The 22,093-nt window shown below is 35.9% G+C and overlaps 4 protein-coding genes across 4 annotated transcripts; 2 read left to right on the top strand and 2 right to left on the bottom strand.

The window, feature by feature from the left end:
• Positions 1-771: 771 nt before the first annotated feature.
• BDCG_17941 (uncharacterized protein) lies at positions 772-1,185 on the top strand (the record flags this gene model as incomplete). Its single annotated transcript, XM_045426981.1, has 2 exons — positions 772-1,034; positions 1,074-1,185. 2 exons carry the CDS (start codon positions 772-774, stop codon positions 1,183-1,185), a joined length of 375 nt encoding a protein of 124 aa, XP_045282862.1.
• A 61-nt stretch (positions 1,186-1,246) lies between these two features.
• On the bottom strand, positions 1,247-3,375 carry BDCG_09257 (uncharacterized protein; the record flags this gene model as incomplete). Its single annotated transcript, XM_045425043.1, has 1 exon — positions 1,247-3,375. The coding sequence occupies one exon, from the start codon at positions 3,373-3,375 to the stop codon at positions 2,650-2,652; it is 726 nt and encodes a 241-aa protein (XP_045273624.1). The 3' UTR covers positions 1,247-2,649.
• BDCG_17940 (uncharacterized protein) lies at positions 1,829-2,086 on the top strand (the record flags this gene model as incomplete). The annotated part of the gene is made up of 1 exon (XM_045426980.1): positions 1,829-2,086. One exon carries the CDS (start codon positions 1,829-1,831, stop codon positions 2,084-2,086), a length of 258 nt encoding a protein of 85 aa, XP_045282861.1.
• A 2,096-nt stretch (positions 3,376-5,471) lies between the features above and the next one.
• BDCG_17939 (uncharacterized protein) lies at positions 5,472-5,757 on the bottom strand (the record flags this gene model as incomplete). Its single annotated transcript, XM_045426979.1, has 2 exons — positions 5,472-5,657; positions 5,731-5,757. 2 exons carry the CDS (start codon positions 5,755-5,757, stop codon positions 5,472-5,474), a joined length of 213 nt encoding a protein of 70 aa, XP_045273623.1.
• Between the last annotated feature and the right edge of the window lie 16,336 nt (positions 5,758-22,093).

Raw genomic sequence — 22,093 nt, 5'->3', positions numbered from 1 at the left:
GCGAGTCGTTGTTTTTTGGCCTGCAGCTCGGCTTGGATGCCTTGAGAAAGACTCTGCTCGTTGGGGGGAGCCATTTTATGTAGATGGATCCTCGGCTTTGGGGATACGGTAGGGAGATCAGGAGCTTGATTGATCAGAAATAGATCTTTCGGGCATTTGCTTGCTGTTTAATTCTAAAATTCAAAGGATGGAGGGGGGAACGACACGAGGTTTATATAGCCTTGTAGCACTCCCTCCCAGTTCAAGAAAGTAAAGAGATGCAGCGAGGCTGAGATCCTTGATCTGCCCCTCTTGCCAGTACATCGCCTAATGCATGTACTTGCAGGCGACGGTTGCCTGATTTGGCATTTTTCGTGTGGAAGCAACCCTTTGAGGCCAATGGCTCTGGGATGAGCCAAGGGAAGTCTGGTATTTGCTTTTCTTTTTGCGCAGTTCAGTGAGTCAGGATTTAAGTACCAATCAGTCCTTCCAGCCTAGGAAGATGTGTGATAGATCCAAGGCACTTGCAAGCAGATAGTGTCTTTGACCACCTACACGTTATTTACCACGTACCCGTTATTATCCTCCACCAGCTACCCAACGCCTTAAGATCTTGACTTTTTATATATCTCGGAGGGAGTACTCATATTATCTAAGCTCTGGAATAAAAAAATATTAATCATATCTATCCTAGGAGTGGTGGAATTTGGGGTGGGAAAAACCAGTCAACAATCAAGAGAATGGACCAACGGGTACGTGGTAACTAACGTGTAGGTGGTCAAAGACACTAACATGGATATGCTTCCTCCGCAAACCACACCACTTCCCCATATCATCCCCTGCATGATATCCGAGACGCCTCTTAATCTACCCGCGAACTACGCTTCTTCCACCCTGAATCTTACCTCTGATGGAATTCTCGTTATCCAGGAGGTGTCTACTGAGATAACCGAGCGCAAATCAGAAGAATCATGCACCCTGAACTATTCCTGGTGTCTGCTGTCAGATGGTACCAATGGGGATGGACATGGTAAGGACTGGTTGTTACGCCAGCGGTTTATGTTCCACTGTTATCAATAGCATTGGAGAATTAGTGTTCACGTTGTATGGAATTTTGAGATCCCGGCACCGGCTGGACCTGCTGATGAAGCGAGCGAGGTATTTTACAGTGGAACCGTCATGCTTCCGGGAATGGATGCAGTATAACCTCCCGATGGGCACATTACATTGATCACATTCTCTTGCTTTCCTTCGTTAATTATTGGACCACCACATACGTTACCTCTTCGCGGATGATTATCAGGCACGGGTCCTGGCTTAGCTTTACATTATTCCTTTTCTTTCATTTGTTTCTTTACACCCTAAGATTCGTGAATCGAACATGCCGCACCGTTATTTCCTAGCTTCAATGCCTCCTGCTTTCAAAGCTCAAGCCATTAATCAGTACATAAATAGTCAAAGATGCCTGCCCGGTTGTCTCTTCATGTTTCAATCTAGCTTTGCCTCCACGATCGAGCTCCTGAACAAACCTCCTCACTGAGCTGCGGCTTATTGAACATTTGAACACGACTCACTGAGATCATGGTAAGGAGTAGTCTCATAGCTGACCACCAATGCTAATGAGACTTAGGCATCTCCGCCTAGTACCGAAATCAACCAAATTTCTCTGATTGAGGGGCACTGGTTCCGTATCCGTTGGCCGCCATGCCGCCAATGAGTGATAGACCTGGAACCTAGCAAAGAACGCGACGCCCTGGAAGATTTCATTGCCGACGCCGGGTTTGGCAATCGCAGGGCTCCAGCAATTTGCAATATGAGATGCCAGTAGTATGAGATTTTCGTTTGTAGCATGTCAGCGGCATGCTTTAAGATTGTGATCTCCCGCGTGAAGGAGCACCTTGGAGGTGATATTCCAGTAGCTGTGCAAGGCGTCTGCAGCTACACCGTCTACGCTGGCCCTAAGAGTGACTTCGTCGCTCAGTTTCGTCTCAAGTTTCTTCAGCTGACTAATGAAGAGGATTTTTTTGAGGGGAAGCTGCTGCGACGGAAATCCTCACAGGCGGATTCCTCTTGTGAGGATTTAGCTCATTACTTGGGCGACACATGAGCAGTTTAGCTTCAAGAGGGCCAACCATCTTCACCTGATGAGCAGTGCTGCTGGAGCAACACGCACCGCTGCCGTAGAGCATTCAGTGTCCGGTGCGGGAACCGTCTCTCGATGTCCGGCCAGTCGTCATCCGCGTTTCTCATACGACGAAGGCGCACGTCCTCGTTTTCGGTCCACCTCCTCTTATTCCCAGCACTCGGCCGCCCGGCTTTGCCTGCGGCCCCCGGAGGCGGGCGCACCAGAAGGCCGTACAGCTGGGATGCGACAGCGAAGCTCCAGGGATGCAAGGTCAAAGATGAGTTTATAGCCGAATCAAACACTGCTCAGTGTCATCTGGATCGTCTGTTTGGGAGCCTCAAAGTGCGAAGAACCGGAAGCTGGTACGCTCACGTCAAGCCTCTTCAAGGGGCATGAGGTGGCACAAGTCAAGTATCAAGTCCCCACGCAAGAAAACGATGACCGAACGGGTGATGGGAACGTAAGTCTGGTTGGCTACACGAGAATCATGGACGACAGTACTTTCATGGAACAAAATTGTATACTAGCTTTAATAAATACACCATCTACTGCTGTTTCCGCGCCTTTCTTAACCTGTTCGCACTCTTTGGCCCTCCTTCACCCTTCTTCAGCGGTAGATGTCTCGCCTCCTCCACTTGGGCGGAAGGAAACTCTTCGGCGGGTTCCCAGGTGGGGTGCCACGCAACACGTACCCACGGCTTTCCATTCCTCAGCTCATATCCGACAAGGCCTCGGTAGTTCCAACGCCGGGTCGCTTGAGCAGCTGGAGCACGGCGACTGTTGGTGCCCTGATGCTTCACTATCGAAGATTGAGGCACTGTCTTTTCCCGCCTTTTTCCAGGTCTCGGGGAGGCGGTTATGTCAACAACCTCAATAATGTCAAGGTAATCTTCGTGCTGGTATGGGCGGCGGCGGCGTTTCGACGGAAGGCTGGCACCGCCGATGTCTGATTCACACTCATTCTTGATGACAGCGCGAGAAGGTATTTCGGCCTGCTCAATAGCAATAGCACCAGGTCGGCTTGAGGCATCCCCTGAGGCGGCGCCAGACCGCGATGGGTCTTCCCGGCTGGTGGAAGTCAGGAGCCCGATGAGCTTACGCCTCGCCCCCCTCCGATATTGCAGATCCCCGAGCGACGACAGGTTGTGGAAATCGCTTGCAGGCCCCAATCTGGTTTGACTCCTGGTGATATCTTCCGACGGCGGTGCGCCTTCATCATGGTGCTGGTCCGTCTTCAAAGCCGGAAAGAATCCGGTCCCCGGGGTCGGCATGCACGTCGGAACGTTCTAGAACAGAATTCTCAGGAACAACTACTATAAACTTGAATATTAGTACGGTAGAATTTTGAGGATAACTACGGAGTACATTCGATACTCTTTCGGAATTATCTACTTGTGTTAATTGTTATATTTCTATTAGATGCCCCTTTAACGGATAACATGATGCTTGAGTGCCAGTTTCGACCCTCCAAGTCTTGTGAAACACTCCTACGAGCAACTTTCTCTCGAAGACACGCAACCGCCAACTTCCTTGCTGCCATCGCCTCGCGCAGCAGTAATGCATTGTATGTACATACCATCTCATCCCATCCCATCGACCAACTTCTGATTATCATCCGTGCCCAGTCGTTGAGGACTGGACGACACACTGTCTCTCTCTCTCTCTCTCTCTTTTTTACCCCGCCTCCCCCTTCCTCCCTCTTCCTCCTCCTTCCCACTCCCCGTACTTTGAAAACACATCAGAGAATCCGTAAGATGCACCCGCTCTGCTTGCCGGGAAATAGGCCTAACATGAGAGCAAACAGATTCAGGAGAGCGGGTACATCCATGCTCGGTCCGCGGGTGTGAAGCAGTATTCTACAGAACAGATAATTTGAAGAGGCACTTGATAGTCCGTGAGAGAAGCATCTACCTCCTCTTCAAGAAAGAGGGCTGACATGAAAGCAAACAGATTCAAAACAGCGGGTACATCCATGCTCGGTCCGCGGGTGTGAAGCAGTATTCTACAGAACAGATAATTTGAAGAGGCACTTGATAGTCCGTGAGAGAAGCATCTACCTCCTCTTCAAGAAAGAGGGCTGACATGAAAGCAAACAGATTCAAAACAGCGGGTATATGCGTGCCCGGTTCCCGGGTGCGAAACAGCGTTCAGTAGAGAGCATTTGAAGAGGCACTTGGCAGAGAAGCACCTACCTCCTTCTTCAAGGAAATAGGGCTGACATGAGAGCACACAGATTCGGATTGTCGACCACATGTGTGTTAGTGCGGAAGAAAATACAAAAAGAAGTCTGGTCTGAGGTCGCATCAGAGATTCGCTTGTTTACATTGGGCCTGGCGGCATATGAATCCCCTTCAACCTCCACCAGCGCCAGAGGAGGACGGTATACAGTTAGCTTCCTAGCAGCGAAATTTTATCATGTACGGAGCCAATGGGAAGGCATCCAGGCTCTCTCGCGGGGGAGAGGAGGAGCAGGCTCATACAGGCAGTTTGTAATCATCCTGATACATGAATTCAAAAGTTTGAGTTATTATAGCTGCCTGTCCGAGCTCAGGAAATGATCACCACAAGAAGCAAGGTGAAGAGAAAAAGGGAGAAATATTGGAATTTCTATCTAGTCGAGGCCCGTGCGAGATGAATATAAGAAGGCTGCCTCCCCAAATACCACTGCCCAATTAGCTCTATCTTTTTTTCCTGATGATTGCGTTCCCACATGCTGAGGAGGGTCAGCTAACATGGAAGAAGGTACGGACGGGTAAGTGGGACAATCCAATCTCGGGGAGTATAAGGCTTACGTCCAAAGAAGAAGCATTCGCCGTCAATCCCGGGTACAATAATGGAGTGTTTCCACAAAACATGTCCATGCAAGGCCCATATTATGCTGGATACATAGCGCCCGGGCAGGGTGCGCGATGGTCCCCCCCAGGGCTAGAAGCGCGGCCAAGGGAGGGGCCACCATCTGGAACTCCCAACGCTGTCGTCGGGTGGCCTGCGACCACGAATGATTCCTATGTGGCCGTTGTGAGGGGCGACCACCTAGGAAATACTGGGACGGTGAGGAGACGATGGCATAGTACAATCCAGAAGGGGAAGGGGATGCCTTGTGCTTCGGTATGGTTTCTTCCAGCTTCAGTTTCGCAGCTCTCACCATCCAAAAAGTCCACAAACACCCATATTCGGCCCTGCCCATTGGCCACTTTGTGCTCTCCCAGATTGATGTTTGAAAGCGGAATCTGAAATAAATTATGAGCAAGCAGCCCTTGCTCAGAGAGCACATGACGCCGACTACTTAACTTATCACCAAAGACGCCTCAATCATAGTTATTTATCTAAGGCTCCGCCGATGATGCCCCTGATCGGCCCGGAATAACTATTTCTCGGGGCTATCCGTGAAGTCCGAAGGGTTTGGCTCGTAGTTCTTTACACTCTCTAATAGTTTCGCAGCCTTCGCTGCCCCGAGACGCTCGAGAAGACGCAGCGAGTCGCATACACGTGAAACAATCTTTTTGTCAATGGTGTCGACAGTGTCAAGTGTCGCCTCTGCATTTTGTCGATCCTATAGATGAATATTTGTCGATCCTATAGATGAATATAAGTGATGTAGCAGCAATGAACGGGGAATGACTCACCGAGAATATAATTGAATAAACACTCATATTGTAGGCAAGCATAGACAAGGTAGCAGATGACAGCCAAATCAGGAACAAAGTAGTTGCCTATGTTGCAGAATTTAAAAGATGGACAGCGGAATAAGTCGAGAATGAGGAACAAAACAGAGTCTTGAACTAAGAATCAAATGGAATTCCAACGAAGGGTTTGCTCCCCGCCTCGAAATGCGATGAGGTCAGGTACCTGACAAAGCTAAGAGTCCAAGGCCACGATAAACATGGCCTTCGAAACAGAAACACCACGATTTAAAAATGTGGCCGTGGCCAGAACCTATTTAGGCGCGCAGTCCTTTTTTGCTTTGCAATCTCTGCTTGGAACCCTGCATGTCTGTTTCGTGCCTGCGCGTGTATTTGTCCATGAAATGGCACGCACCACCAACTCGACACGGCCACCATTCTTGGCTCCTGTCAGAAGTTCATTCAATCAAAGATATGTGAGGTGACGTCACCCATCAGAAATAGCGTGCACTTCTGATTAGTGTGGCGGGCTGCAACACCTAAATGATATTGTGAATTATTAGTTGGTTGGTTCAGTCCATTCCTTGTCGGACAGGTGCCCAAAGAAGATGAGGAAAGATGGGTGAACTGAAGAAGCTGATTGAATTCCATGAGTGTAGCCGCCCGCCTGGAACCGTGATTTTGCTTTGGGTCGTCAGGGACCTGGCGCCAAGCCGGGGATAAATCTATCGATCCACCTCTGGTTGGGAGGATTCAAAACAGGAACACAGGAGTCTATTTTAGGCGCCCAACCTTTTTTCAAAGGGTGTATACAGAAAACTTGACCTCGCTAAGTGCGCCACTTGACCTCGTTATGTAAGCTGACCTCGCAAAAGTGGCCCGTGCCACTACCTGACCTCGCTCAATACATCTTTTCTTGTAATTTGAAACCACTCTTTCTTTCTTAATTATTTACCATCAATTCTACAATCAATTCAAAATCAATTTAAAATCAATTTAATACTGAAATTATTCTTGAATTTAATAATAAAGTAAGTATTTATATAATTTACACTGAATTGATTATCAACTGATTTTCAATCAATTGTTAATTACTTAAATATACAGATTGAATTTATTTTATTACTATAATTAATTAATAATTAATTAACAATTAATTCAGAATCAATTCAAAATCAATTTAAAATCAATTTAATACTAAAATTATTCTTGAATTTAATAATAAAGTAAGTATCTATATAATTTATACTGAATTGATTATCAACTGATTTTCAATCAATTATTAATTACTTAAATATATAGATTAAATCTATTTTTATTACTATAATTAATTCAGAATCAATTCAGAATCAATTTAAAATCAATTTAAAATCAATTATTAAATATTTTTATCTTGATATATTTTAAAATTCTGTAAAATATCTCTTTATATGTGATTCAAAGGTTGCTTAAGCCAGCGTATAATTACAGGCGTACGCCGGCTTCTTATATATTGAATCTTGTACGCTAAATTAATTAGTGGCCGCTAGGGCCTTCTTTACATTCATATGTGTATGCTAGTAGTTCGGAAGCAGCTGTGTTATTATCTGACAGTTGTATGTTCTTCTGAATCACATCCTCTCTCATCAGATTTGATCACACTCATGTGACTATGTTATACACTCTAGCTTCATACAGATTAGCTTATCACTAGCATTTCATAATTGTATGATCTATCTCTGATTCAGCTAGCATTCTGCATACACTCTCACAAAGAAACTTTCACTATATTACATTACTCATTCACTAACTTTTCTCATTCTTCAATCATCATCTTCATCATTGTCATCATTAAATGTCATCATCTCATTTAAGATTTCTATCTCTTCTTCTATTCAACTCTTTTCATTTATTCACTTATTATATTATACATATTTCTGGTGATGACTCTCTGTTCTCATAACAAGCATTCTCATAGTGCTCATACTGAGTAGTTTATTAGTAGTAAGTGTAATATGTTGTGAAATGTGATCAGAACTTGTTTATCTTCTAACAATCACTAGAATATACTATCATGAATGACATATCTTCTTCATCTTCTTATACACTCTCTTCATCTTCTTATATATTCTCAACTGTTTCTCTTCTCAGTGAGTTTCTGATTGTGTTTTCTGGCATGATTTTGCATAGATGCAGATGCTGATATGTTGTTTTTATTTATATAGAATCTTCACACATTGACAGATCTGTGTTCACTGATGATAGTGAACTCAATATTAAATCATTGATCAAGAACCTGAAGAACATGATAATGAAGAAATTACTCATGTTATATGTGACTGAGTCTTCTATATTCTCTCTTATCTCTTCTACTACTTCTCAATCTTCTACACTTGCCTCTGTGTCTGATTCTCCTACTTCTGCTATTTCTGTTCCTGCGACTTCTACTGCTGCTACTTCTGATTTTACTGCCTCTGCCTTCATTACTAGCTCTCTCCATTTCAAGAAGATGTTGTATAGACTCAGTGAATCATGTTTCTCAGTGTGTATACTCTCACTCTTCTTACTAATCTCTAGAATGATTTATTGTATAAAGACAGTATATAACATGACTATCTGAAGTTTGATTGTGAACACTGATTATTATGTTTGTTTTAAATATTTATGATGAGATAATTGTCTATTCATTTCAGAGAATCACTCTCTCTCTCAACAGTATTGAGATTGTAAGTCTTTTTCTTTTTCATCTTTTCTTTCTAACACTGATTTTTCTATTCTTAGGAAAAATTATTATGAGTTTTACTGTGCATAAAGTCATAGTGTTCACAGACATCAAGAAGCTTTTCATAACTGTAAAGTTCAATATCACAGAAACATCTACTCTGATGAATTTCTTCAGAATGATAGATCTGTATCAGTCTATTCTGTGATATCTGTTATTCAACTTCATAGTGCAGGTGAAAGATATCTGTGTTTTCAGAAACAAGAACATAGATGTTGTACTCTTTTACACTCACAGATGTGAGACTTATACACCTTGTCTGAAGTGTTATTGTGAGAATGAGCTGTTCACATGCTGTGTTCTACTTTCTGCATTTCTCTGTATCTCTCTCTCTCTTTCTGAGAAGTCTCATGTGTGTTGTAATTGCATGTATAATTCTAAGGTCAGTGAGTGTTCATTCAATAATTATTATCTCTGCTTTTATAATTTTCATATACTAACAATGATTCTTAGTTGCTTCAGCATCAGAGATCATTCTGATTGAAGATGATAACACTGCTGAGACTATTCTCTCTCATCTTCAAGCTTCTTCTGTCACTTTCTCTCTCTTTCTCTCTTCTGTGAGAAAGGTTGTGCATACACTGAGTTGTAAGTGTTTGACTCTGAGTGACTCTCATCATTTGTCCGGTTCTGTGCCTCTCTCTTCTATTTCTTCTGTCTTCTGGTTCTGTGAGTTCCATGCTCTTCTTCAATTTCTCTATGCATACATGTACACATTCCTATATTAGCATTTCAGTCAATCTTGTGATAAATGACATTAATGTTGTATGCAGAGTGATAGAGAAATCAGAGATGTGTATAATATTGTTATAAGAGCAGCTTGCAGCCCTTGAATCTCTTGCAGACCTCAAGTTTTAAGATTTCCTTTGTTTTTGATGTTTTTCAGGTGGTGTGGTGTTGGAAATAGATTAAATATGTGATGTATGAAAATGAATGAAGTGTGTATGATAATATTTATCTTTTTACAGTCAATTCTTACAGTTGATGATCAATTCATTATCTCTTTTCTTTTTCTTACACTTTTTCTTTATCTGCTAGTCACTACTCTTATGTGATCTCTATATGATACAGTGTTTAATAACTAGATTCAGCAGCTTTTATCTTTGTGATTCTGTCTCATACATTATACTGTCTCTCTTCGCCCGCTCAGATCACTACAGTGAATGACTCATTGAAACTAATCTCATCTGATCTCTGAGTGTTCTCAGAGATTGAGATGACTTAATCTTACATGTTCACAGATGTTTCAGATAGTTTATTCTCTGTGATCTCTGTGATTGAACTGATATAAACAGTTGAATTCAACTCTGAATTCCTTTTTCTTCTGTGATCTGATTCACATGTAAGTCTGTTACTTTAAAACTGCTCTTTATCATATTATACTCACTGTCTGTGACATATTATTGTATGATCAGTTACAGTCTTATCACTTATTGAAGTGTGATATTTATCTGATTTCTTCATTACTTCTCATTCTTTTCTTATAATTATAAAAAGATCAGAATAAGTGAGATCATCTGATTTATAAGTGTCTATGATTTCTCTTACTTCATGAGGCTTTTTAATTATAAGTTTCTTCTTTTTCAACACTGATGATAGTGCTGTGAATAATCATAATCTGCTCAGATCTTGCATCTTTACTTTCATAAGTTATGAATCATTGATTAAGTTATGTAAGATCTGTTTCTCTGATTCTTTCAATGCATACATTCTCAGAGAATGTGATTTGAGTATCTTATATAACTTAAATCATCTAGATTGAAACTTCTCAGAACTCTCATTGTGTATGAGAACTTATATTTCTATCTTGAGACTTGATTTCTTAACAAGTGAGTCTTGTATTCTTTTTGATTGAATTGCTCAGTTCAGGAGTAACTTGTTAGCTTTTACACATGTGTGGCTGATCTCTTTCAATCTTGATTCTGTGTCTACAACTGCTGTGTCTGCAACTGCTGTTTCTGCTGTATCTGTAACTGCTGTTCTCTCTTCCACCTTTTCTGAAGCATTCTCTGAAATGCGCGGATGCAATTCATACAACAGGTAGAATGATGAACACTTGAAGACTGCATACTATTGAATCTATGTGGTTAATAGCACCTGTCTGAGATATTCATTTCATAGTCTCATAGGCTTACTCACTAGATATTTTATCAGCATGTTACTTAAGATTTTATTCAAGTGTTTCATTTTTTCATTTATCTGTAGATGATATAATGTTGTTCTATGATGTCTTATCTATAACTGGTTTATGAAATGCCTTACTGCTTCTTCTACAAGATTTGCACTGTTATCAGTTAGAATCTCACATGATATTTCATAGTTAACATAGATCTTATCATGTAGAAACTTCATCATCATCTTCTCTGTTATCTCTGAAACTGCTCTTGTGACTGGCCAGTCAGTAGTGTAATCAATAGCAGTGATTATTCATTGATTTTCATTTGACATTCACAGTAATATATCTATGAGATTCATTTCTCATTATTCAAATGATTGTATTATATACTTCATCTGATGTTATGCTTTCTTGTGTTCTAACTCTTTCTTAGATTCTTTTGTGACCTGGCAATTCAGGCACTCATGAGTATACATCTGAATGTTCTCAGTCATGCTTGGTCAGTATACTCTTGATTCAAGTACACTCATGAGTTCAGGGCTTTCTAAGTGACTGAATTTCTTGTGCATGTGAGTTATTAAGTCACATCTAAATAAAGATTCTAGATAGAGAGCTTCTGTGTATTCTAGATTGCAGTAAAGCACAACATTGTTTTTATTTCTCAATTTTCTCAGCTTAAAGTTCAGAAGTATCTCTTCTACTACTCTTATAAAATGCTTATCATTCAACATCTTATCATTCTTCAAGTGAGAGATCATGATGTTCACTCATTCTGATTTCTTACATTCTCTCAGTATATTTAACATGAATGTCTCTTGTGTCTGATTTGCAGAACTCTTACTTATGAAATCAGATCTGTGACTGATTGCATTCAGTATTACTACATCTGATTTCTTTTGATATTTGATATGAAGATTGTATGCTTGAAACTCTGAGATTCAATGTGCTAAGTGTTTAAAAGGTTTTATTATTAATTATAGATAGATGAGGCTTTTGTAATCTGTGATCACTGTTATTGTATATCTGTTATCAATATATCTATTTTATAACATCAGTGTGTGCTTAATCACTAGCAATTTCTTTTCATATACTGAGTAATTGAGCTCAGCATCTGATAGTTTTCTATCATTATATGTCACTGAGTGCAGCTTGTCATTCTTGCTTATCTATAGAAGAGTGTCTCTGATAGCTCATTCAGATGCATCTGTCTCAATGTAGAAAGGTTTATCACAATCTGATTGAATAAGCACTGAGAATATTATTACATATTCTCTCAGTATGAGAAAAGCCTCTTCACATACAGCATTTCAGATGATTGAATAAAACTTCTTCTTTTGCAGATTTGTATTCATTTCTCTTAAGAGATCTGAGAGTGATGCAGATATTTGTGTGAAATCCTTGATGAATCTACAGTAGTATGAGACCAACTCAAGAAACTGTTATACATAGTGTATATTTCTCAGCCATGGTCAATTCACTATGACATTCAATTTCTTCAGAATGAGGTATATACAGTCATCACTCACTACATGTCTCATGAACTTCAACTCTTTCATTTTAAACACATACTTGATTAATTTAACATAGAGCTTATACTCTATCAGAGTTGTAAGCACTTTATTAAGATACTTCAGATATTCATCATATGAGTTTAAAAAGACTAGAATGTTATCAAGATATACAAGATATGAGATTTCATTCTGTTTATAAAGAATTATATTCATCATTATTTAAAAGATGATGAGTGCATTTATCAGACTGAATAATATTACTAGGAATTCAAACTTCTCTCATTACATATTAAACACAGTTCACAGAACTGACAGTTCATCTACACAGATCTGTCAGTATTCTAAGAGAAGATCAATCTTTGATAGATATCAGATGTTTCTGACTGTATTCAACTGTTATTGAATCTGTGACAGTGAATATTCATTCTTAATTATAAGCTTATTAAGTGCTTGATAATTAATACATATTCATCACTCTTCACTCATCTTTTTCACAAATAGAACTGAAAAGTCTCACATACTTGATAAAAATTGTATAAGATTATGTTCTAGAAGATCTGTGATCTGATGCTTCTGTTCTTCAAGATATATTTGTAACAGAGAGTATGCATTCTGATTGACTGATTTTGTGTCTCTCATGTCAATCTCATGTACAAATCCCTGTTCCAGCAGTAATTCTGATGAAAGATCTGTTTAAAAGATCTTCTCATGCTTCTTCAGAAGCTTCTTCATACACTTATTCTCTCATATATTCTTTATCTTAGTTTCTTCTGCTTCTGAGTTTCATATGACATATAGAATGCTTTCAGATGAGGTCTTACAAATCATTCTCTTTACTTATTAATGTGTAAGCAGATTTAATTCTTCTATATCAGAAGTGTGAAATGTTCTTCTCATATCAGTTAATAGAATTGTATGAATCATTTTCTTTCTATCAGTCAACTGTATATGACATGTATATCATTGAATCTGTGAATTGAATCTTTGAAATTAATTAAGTCTGAGAATAAGGTTGTATTTCACATTCTGCAGCTCTCATACTCAAATATAGCAAGATCATTCTCTGAAGTGCAAGAGAACTCTTACTTTTACAGATGATATCAGATATTGATTATCAGATAATCTTATATATTGAAGATTCTTCACTCAGCAGACCTCTTTCAATCTTCAGATTATATAATTATTAATATATTGTGTAGAAGCTTCTGTATCTGTTAATACTTTTACAGCTATCTCTTGATTCTTACTCAAGTACTCTCTATACATTAATATTTCAGGTCTCAAGGTATTGAGATAAGTGTTCACTTCATTCTCATCTACACCTCAGTCAGAAGCCTGCTTTCTCTTTATATTCACAGAATTCAGAGAGTCATCTAATGCAGACATCTCTTTCACTTTGAAGACTTTTTATAGAATATCAGTAAGTGTCTCTGAGCTCACTGATTCTGTTAGTTTTTTGACTCTCTTACTTCTCTTGACTATACACACTGAGTGTAATCTTTTGCATCATGATTTTAACATCTGCTATTAAAGCAAGCTCAATGCTTATAATATCAAGATTTTCACTTAGAGAATTTCTTTTTCAGAGAATTCAGTGCTTTAGCAATGACATTCAGATCTAGATTCATTGTATTCAGATATGTAACTTGAATCATAGAAGTCTGATTATTTATTCTTCACTGAGATATACTCAATTGCAGTATTTTCTGTTATAATTGACTCACTTATTCTTGTATAATGAGAATATTGTATACTTTCTTCACTGTGTCTGACTGTGAGGTTAAGCATTTTCATTTCACTCTTAACTCAGATATAAGACTATAGATGAAGATCTGTAAATAAAAAGATGTTAAAAGCTCTTCATTCAATGTGAGATAGTGTAAGCTGAAGTGTGTAAAGTATAATATAAAATTACTCACTTATCTACACTCAGTGAAGTGTTTATAACACTTGTCTTATATATTCACTTTCTCAAAGTTGTGCAAGATTTATTTGAAAAACTCATTTCATGTTTATAAGAATGAATATCACTCTGAGTCTGTGAGATTCATCTTTTCATCAGTCATTCATAATAACTTCACTTTTTCATATAGAAATGCAGCAGATCTTAAGACTTGTTGAAATTCTGTTAACTATCTGCTTATGAGTTTATATTCAATTTGATAATATAATTACATCTGACTTAGTCAGCTGATTGCAGCATTATTTTTTCAGTTACTATTAAAGCTTAATAACTCTGACAGATCTTCTGACTTGATGTATTTCATACTTAGATTCTCATTCTATACAGTGATCTCTGATAATGTGTACACTTCTGAAGAGATTATGAACAATTATGATAAGATCTTCAGATTCAGTGTAGTTATCTGTCTGTGTAAATATTTAATCTCTCACTGCAGGTCTAAGATCTGATTTTCTCTATTTTTATTAATAATAATGATTGTGTCAGCAAAGCTCTTCATAGTAAATACCTGATTCATAGTAAATGTCAATTATTATTTAACTTCTGTCTCAGTCTGTCACTGTATATGCAAGGCCTCAATCTCATTTAGAATTCTTATACATATATAAAGCTTCAATTTCAGTTCAGTGATCTTGACTGCTTTTCTTACTGTTTTAAGTAAACTCTCTAAGAGATTCTGCATATCTTCTGATTCAGATAGTAGAGAAGAGTGTTGTTCATATTAACTAGAGAAGATATTCATTTCAGTGATTTCTCATTGATTATACAATGTCTATCATTATCACTGTATTATTATATTGCTATATCACTGTATTATTATATTACTATATTATTATATTACTATATCACTCTGTTATCATTGTATAACTTCAGTAATGATCACTCTCTCTTTTTATTCTTCTTTTGAGTAGAAAGTGAACTTCTTTGAATCTGATTCACTGCTTTCATTCTCTTTCTCACATCTCATCTGTTTGTATCTCATATGTGACATGTATCTGAGCATGGAGTTTTTCTCTAACAAGTGAAGCAGTATTAATTGAATGCTCTTTCACTCATCATTCTTTATACACTATCTTTTGAGGCATTTCTAGAACCACACTGGTATGATAACTATAAATCACTTTGTAGATGGAATTATCACACTCTGAAGAAGCCTGCACTTCTCACCAGTTTTTAGACATGCTATCAGATGTGATTCAAAGATTGCTTAAGCCAGTGTATGATTACAGGCGTACACCGGCTTCTTATATATTGAATCTCGTACGCTAAATTAATTAGTGGCTGCTAGGGCCCCCTTTACATTTGTACGTGTACGCTAGTAGTTCGGAAGCGGCCGCGTTATTATCTGACAGTCGTACGTTCTTCCGAACCACATATATTCTATATGAATTTATCTATTTATTTAATTGATTATGAATCAGCTATACATGCTTTGATTGATTGATAAGCTGAGTGAATGAATGAATTGAAAGATTGAAAGTCAATTACCAACTGATTATTACTGTATTGTGCAAGGTCGGGGTCATGATTATGTAACGAGGTCAAGTGGCGCACTTAGCGAGGTCAAGTTTTCTGCTTCCTGGGTTACTGTATTGTGCGAGGTCAGGGTCATGATTATGTAACGAGGTCAAGTGGCGCACTTAGCGAGGTCAAGTGACGCACTTAGTGAGGTCAAGTTTTCTGCTTTCTGCGCTTCAATTCAGGAAGCAGAAAACTTGACCTCGCTAAGTGCGTCACTTGACCTCGTTATGTAAGCTGACCTCGCAAATGTGGCCCGTGCCACTACCTGACCTCACACAATACATCTTTTCTTATAATTTGAAACCACTCTTTCTTTCTTAATTATTTACAAGCATCAAATGCTCGCTTACTGTAGCGTACGCCGCTACGTAGAGTCAGATATAAGGGTAAAAACTTGTCTTATTCTCTAAAAGATGAGAGATGAGTGTACACTCTTATATATACAGTGATTGTTTTATAGAGATTAGCTCTTGTAAAAGAAGTAATCATCTATGAAGAGAAGAATAGAGACTCTGTAGAGAAGAAGTAAACACTCTTATAGAAGAAGTAATTATATATAAAGAAAAGAATGAAGACTCTGTAGAGAAGAAGTGAAAGCTCTCATAGAAGAAATAATTACATATGAAGAGAAGAGCAGAGAGAGAAGATAGAAGTAGAAGCTTTAAAAAACAGTAAGAAATGAAGTAAAAGCTAAAGCTGAATAGAGAATTAACTTGAATAGAGAGTGAAAGTATGTCACAGTCTCTCTATTTGAAAGAATGCATTCACAGAGAAGAAAAAATAATGTTGAAAAAAGATAATAGTGTAAGAAATCCCGCTTCTCGCGGATTCTTTACCTCTATTTCTATCTCTCATGTAATCAATAGAGCTAGCAGCTCTTGACTATATACAACTATATAGACTGAAGTTCATGAATACTATTCATAACTCAGCTTGAATACTATTATATATTTAATTTCTACATTTTATCTTTCTACTGTGAATACTTCTAGTAATTAATAGTATATATTATATCAAGCTGTAAACATCTGAATAATTATCTGTAAGCACTTATTCTTATATTTCAAGCTCAGTCAGTTAGTAACTGTCTATTATAACTGAAAAAACTAGAAACTTATATACTTCAATCTCTGTGAACTCTACTATAGATACTTAGAAGTAGTTATCTGAACTATAAATAATCTCTGTAAAAGAAGTCTCAGAGAACTTATTAATTACTTATAAAACATTATTTTCTATATCTGTGACAGAAGAATTCTCTGAACTTATAAATAAATCAATCTTAGTAAAGAACATTCTTGAGTATCTTCTACAGAATTAAGCTATTTTTCTATAAGAAATACTTACTATCTATAAACATTCTTGAACTGAGTTTCTAGACATGATCTTCAGAGATACTTATAAACTGAAAAGAAACTTTTTTAAGTTATAATTACTTAAGATTACTTATCAAATTATAATCTATAAAAGCTTTTATAAGTTTATATTTAAAATTAACTTATAAGCTCAGCTATATAATATAAAAGATGAAGAAGCTATTATCTATATAATAACAGATCTCTATTATACTGAAGTTAAGAACTGATTAAATTATTTAGAGAATAATTATAATAGATTCTACTGATCTGTTCTTAAGATCTATTTAAAGAATAAGTTAAGAGACTCTGTGAGCTGAACAGAGAATATCTGAACTGTGATTATTAATATTAGAAAAAGAGATGAGAAATCTGATAAAGACTACTTACAGCACTTTATAAAATTATAATATGAATTGAGATCTGTGAAAACAGAGCTCTGAAATAAGATCTGAATAATAATATTTATAAAGAGACTGAATAAAGATATATAGAATAAGCTTATTAAGTAAGACTCTAAGTTCTTGACTCTAAAGAAACTGATAACTCTCATTTATTACTTACAGATCACTGTGAGAGTCACAGATTTATAAAGAGTGAATCACTGATCAGCTCTGTAAGAGTCAGAATAACAGAGAACAGATTTATCAGAAAAAGATAATAAAACACAGAGAGATTCATATCTGACTACTAAGTAGAGAGAAAAAGTCTTATAAGCTTCTGTAAACAGAGTATATAATAGAGAGATTAAGAAAAAGAGACTCTGCTTTATCTATTCTAAATCAGAATATCTTTATATAAACTGTTCAGATAAATTAAAATAAAAATTTAAGAAGTTACAGACAGAGTTAGTAACAGTCTTCTTAAAAGTCTTAAAGTTAACATCTGAATCTGTTACTTCTCTAATAAAAATACTTACTTATGAGAAGAGACTGTGCTGCAGTGCTGCTGTCTCATAAGTATAAAAAGTATTAATAAACTCAGAATTCTCAGTCACTGTGATATTTCTAAAGCTCACAGAGTGAATGAGCTGAAAGATGAAGACTGAGAATCTGCTCTTATAATAAGCAGAGTATAAGAACTCAGATCTGAGAGCTGAGAGACTTATAAGAGTTATCTTTGAATTACAAGATCTCTCTGAAATCTGAAGAAGATTTATAAAAACTGTGATTATTGTAGATATTACAGATAATATGTACTTAAGACTTGTATAACTTCAAAGACACAATCTGTATATAGCTGTCTATAAGTCAGGTTTATACTTCTAATCAGTGTTGACAGACTTACTTATAGAGATAGAATCAGTTAATACTATAGAGTTAATTAGAGAAGACAAGCTTATCTATATAATAACTTTACAAGTGTCTGAGAATCTCATAGTCATGAAAACTGAGCTTCAGATATCAGAGAAATACTGAGATCTCACAGAGATATTCAGCTTAGTAAAGACAGCTGAGCTTTCTTCTTACTATAAGAAGAATCTAATAATAGATTTAATAAAAGAGTAGAAACTCTTCTGAGAATCAATCTATAAGCTCTCTTATTATAAGACAGAGGTTTTACAGATCTATGTAAAGAAGAATCTGAAGAATGACTTTATTTAATCTTCACAGATTTCTGCAGAAGCCTCTGTAATATTTATAAAGAAGAAGAATAAAGATCTCAGATTATATATAGACTACTGTAATCTGAACTTCAAGATAATAAAGAGTCACTATTCTCTGTCTCTGATTGAGAATGTGATTAACTGTCTTACAGAAGCTGTTATATTCATACAACTGAATATAATTAATATATATATATAACTGTAAATACAGTCTGAGAATGAATGAAAGACTGTCTTTAAAACTGTACTGAGATTGTTTAAATATCTAGTAATATCTTTTAATCTGACTAATGTCTCTGTAGTATTTCAGTCTTTTATTAATAAAATACTTTATATATATCTGAATGTCTTCATGATAATATATCTGAATAATATGATAATATACTTCATGAAGAAGAAAGAACATACTGAGCATATGTAAAGTATATTAAAAATCTTAGATGAGACAGAACTGTATATTAAGCTTACAAAGTATAACTTCAGTACTTATCAGATTAATTTTCTAGAATATGTAATTACTGCAGATGATATTCAGATAAAATCTTCACAGATTAAAACTATTCTATTATAACTGAAACTAACTAGTATTTATGAGATTCAGATCTTTCTGAGCTTTATAAATTTCTATAGACAGTTTATCTTTGCATTTGTAAGAATCTTCTTGACTCTTACAGACATACTGAAGAATAAAAATAAGAAGAAGTCATCTCATAAGTAAAGAATAAAAAGATTATTAAGAAGAGAGAATTGTAAGAACTTTCTTACTTCAGAAGCTTATAAGATCTTTATAAGATTAAAACAGATATTTATAGATATAGTGATGCTATTTCACTCTGATCTCTTGCTCTTAATCAGATTAAAGATAGATATTTTCTTCTTTATAATTTCAGAAATAGTCTTATAACTACAGTTAAATAAGAACTGAATTTCAGTGATCTTTTTCTTATAGAAGATATAACTCACAGAGATTAACTATAATATTCATAATTAGAAGCTTCTTATAATAGTGAAATTCTTTCATCACTGATATCACTACTTTAAGAGTCTTATAATAGTGATTACTATTAGAATTGATTATAACAGCTTACAATAGTTTACTTCAATTAAGAAACTCTCACAGCAGCAGGTTTACTAGACTCAGAGACTGAGTAAGTTCTGATTCAAGATAGAATATATCAAGAGAATTAAGAACTCAGCAGACAGACTCTCTCACAGATCAGACTATATTAAGAAGACTAGAATAACAGACACAGAGAGACTAGAGAAGATAGAAAAGCTTTATAAAATACTCAGACTGAGTGTTATAAAGAGATTGATTGAAGAGTTTCTCAATTTCTTATAAGAGAAGAGAGAGAAGAGAGAGAAGAAGTCTGTATAACTACTCTTTATAACACTGAGAGTCAACACTCTGAGAATCTTTACAAGAATTGTTAAAGAAAGTATCTATAATCTGAAGAATTTACAGACTTTGAGAAGTACTGCAGAAGATCTGATATAAGAGAAAACAGAGTATAAGTCTTTATAAAATCTTCTATTCAGATTATCTGAACTGCAATTGAAGAATGAATATACTTAGTATATTTAGAAACTGCTTATAACAGAGATTAATTCTGCAGAAATAAAGAGTTGAAGAGACTTAAATAATCTCTTATAAAGAGAGAGTCAGATTTATATATCTGTGAATAAGTTTCTATGTGTAGAACTTATTAAAAGATATTATAACTCTTCTCTAACAGATCATTTTACAGATACTAGAACTTATAAGTTACTTATAAGAAAATACTTCTAACTGAAAATATGAGAACTTGTGAAGAAGATAGTAAATTCTTATACTATTTATCAGAATTCATGAGTAGTGCAGTTCAGACTATATAAAGAACTTACTTCTCTACTTATCTCACAGAAATCTTGAGAATAGCTAGAAATGAATATTCTTATAAGTCTCTCTGAAAGTAAGAACATATATAATGTCTGCTTTAACAGTGTGCTAATGATAGTGAATCACTTCATTAAGATAGCACACTTTATACTCACTTATAAGAACTTGAAATTAAAGAATTTGACTTATATCTTCATCTGTAATATGATTCAGTTATATGAATTGTCTGTAAACATTGTCTCAGATAGAGAATTAATCTTTATAGAAGAGTTCTGATCTGATCTGATAACTATACTGAAGATCTCATGAGATCTAAGCATGACTTTTTATTAACAGACAGACAGTCAGACAGAATATCTAATAAGTATATTAAAACAGTATCTGTGATACTTTATCAATTACAATCAGAATAACTGAGTGTATTAATTATCACTTACAGAGTTCATATATAATAACTCAAAGTATATCAGCACAGATAAAACCCTCTTTAAGATACTTACTGAGACTTATTCATAAATAATCTTGATAAATCTGTGAGAGTACACTATAGAGTGTGATAATATCTGTGAACAGACTGAGAGAATTCAGAATATTTAGAAGAAAGTCTGTGAATTCTTGAGAAAGACTCAAGAGTATCAGAAGAGATACTATAACTTTAAGCATATTATAAAGAGTTTCAAGAAAGATAATAAAGTCTGACTGAGTCTAGAAAACATTATTATACAGAGATCTAGTAAGAAGCTGAATCTCTTACAGACAGAGTTTTATAAGATTATGAAGAAAGTTAGCTTATAATTCTATAGATTGAAACTGTTATTTAAGTTACAGATATATAATATTTTTCATGTCTCTTTACTCTGTGAATATAAGAAATTCTTAGAAGAGAACTCTGTGACTTATTACTCTATCTGTAAAGCACTAGAGAGTGAAAGAGAATATCAGATTAAAGAAATTATTAACTCAGAGAAGTAAGATTACAAGCTCTGATTCAAGATTCAGTGATAAGAGTATTATAATAAGATGAATAAGTTCACTTAAGAATTATTCAGACAGATAAGATATGTGCAGAAGCTGAGACATGACTTTTATACTGTGAATTCTGATAAGTTAGAATGATACAGTCTTCATTAAGAATCTGATTATAATAAAGATATTAACACTGTCATTTATAAACTCTAGTCTATAAGATAATGAGTTTCTACTGAGATGAACAGTCTGCAGTATACATAAGAAAAGAAGAAATCATATTCTTATTAAAGTTAAAAAACAAGAAAAATAAACAGAGTCATGAACACAATTTAGAGACTAATAAAGAAAAAATAAAGAAAACTCATACTTACATTCTTAATATCTGTAATACTCAATCTTCTCACAACTATCAATTTCTTTCTTCAAAGAAGTAGAGAGTATTATATTCATAATACAGATAATTGTTGCATTTGATATGAAGACTGTTAGAAATACATAGACTTCAGAGAAGCTGAATATCAGAGTGTATACAGTTGTAACAGAGTCTTGAAGACTGACTATCTACACATATAATTAGATATTTCTCATAAAGCTGTGTTCACTCTCTCAGTTGTACTGAAGTATTCAGCCTGAAAATAATTAAGATATGAAGAGAGAGCTTATCTACTCAGATCAACTTCTGTTA

Source organism: Blastomyces dermatitidis, assembly GCF_000003525.1.
Source record: "Blastomyces dermatitidis ER-3 genomic scaffold supercont1.14, whole genome shotgun sequence".
Classification (NCBI taxonomy): Eukaryota; Fungi; Ascomycota; class Eurotiomycetes; order Onygenales; family Ajellomycetaceae; genus Blastomyces; species Blastomyces dermatitidis.
This window is presented reverse-complemented; position numbering and strand designations above follow the sequence as displayed.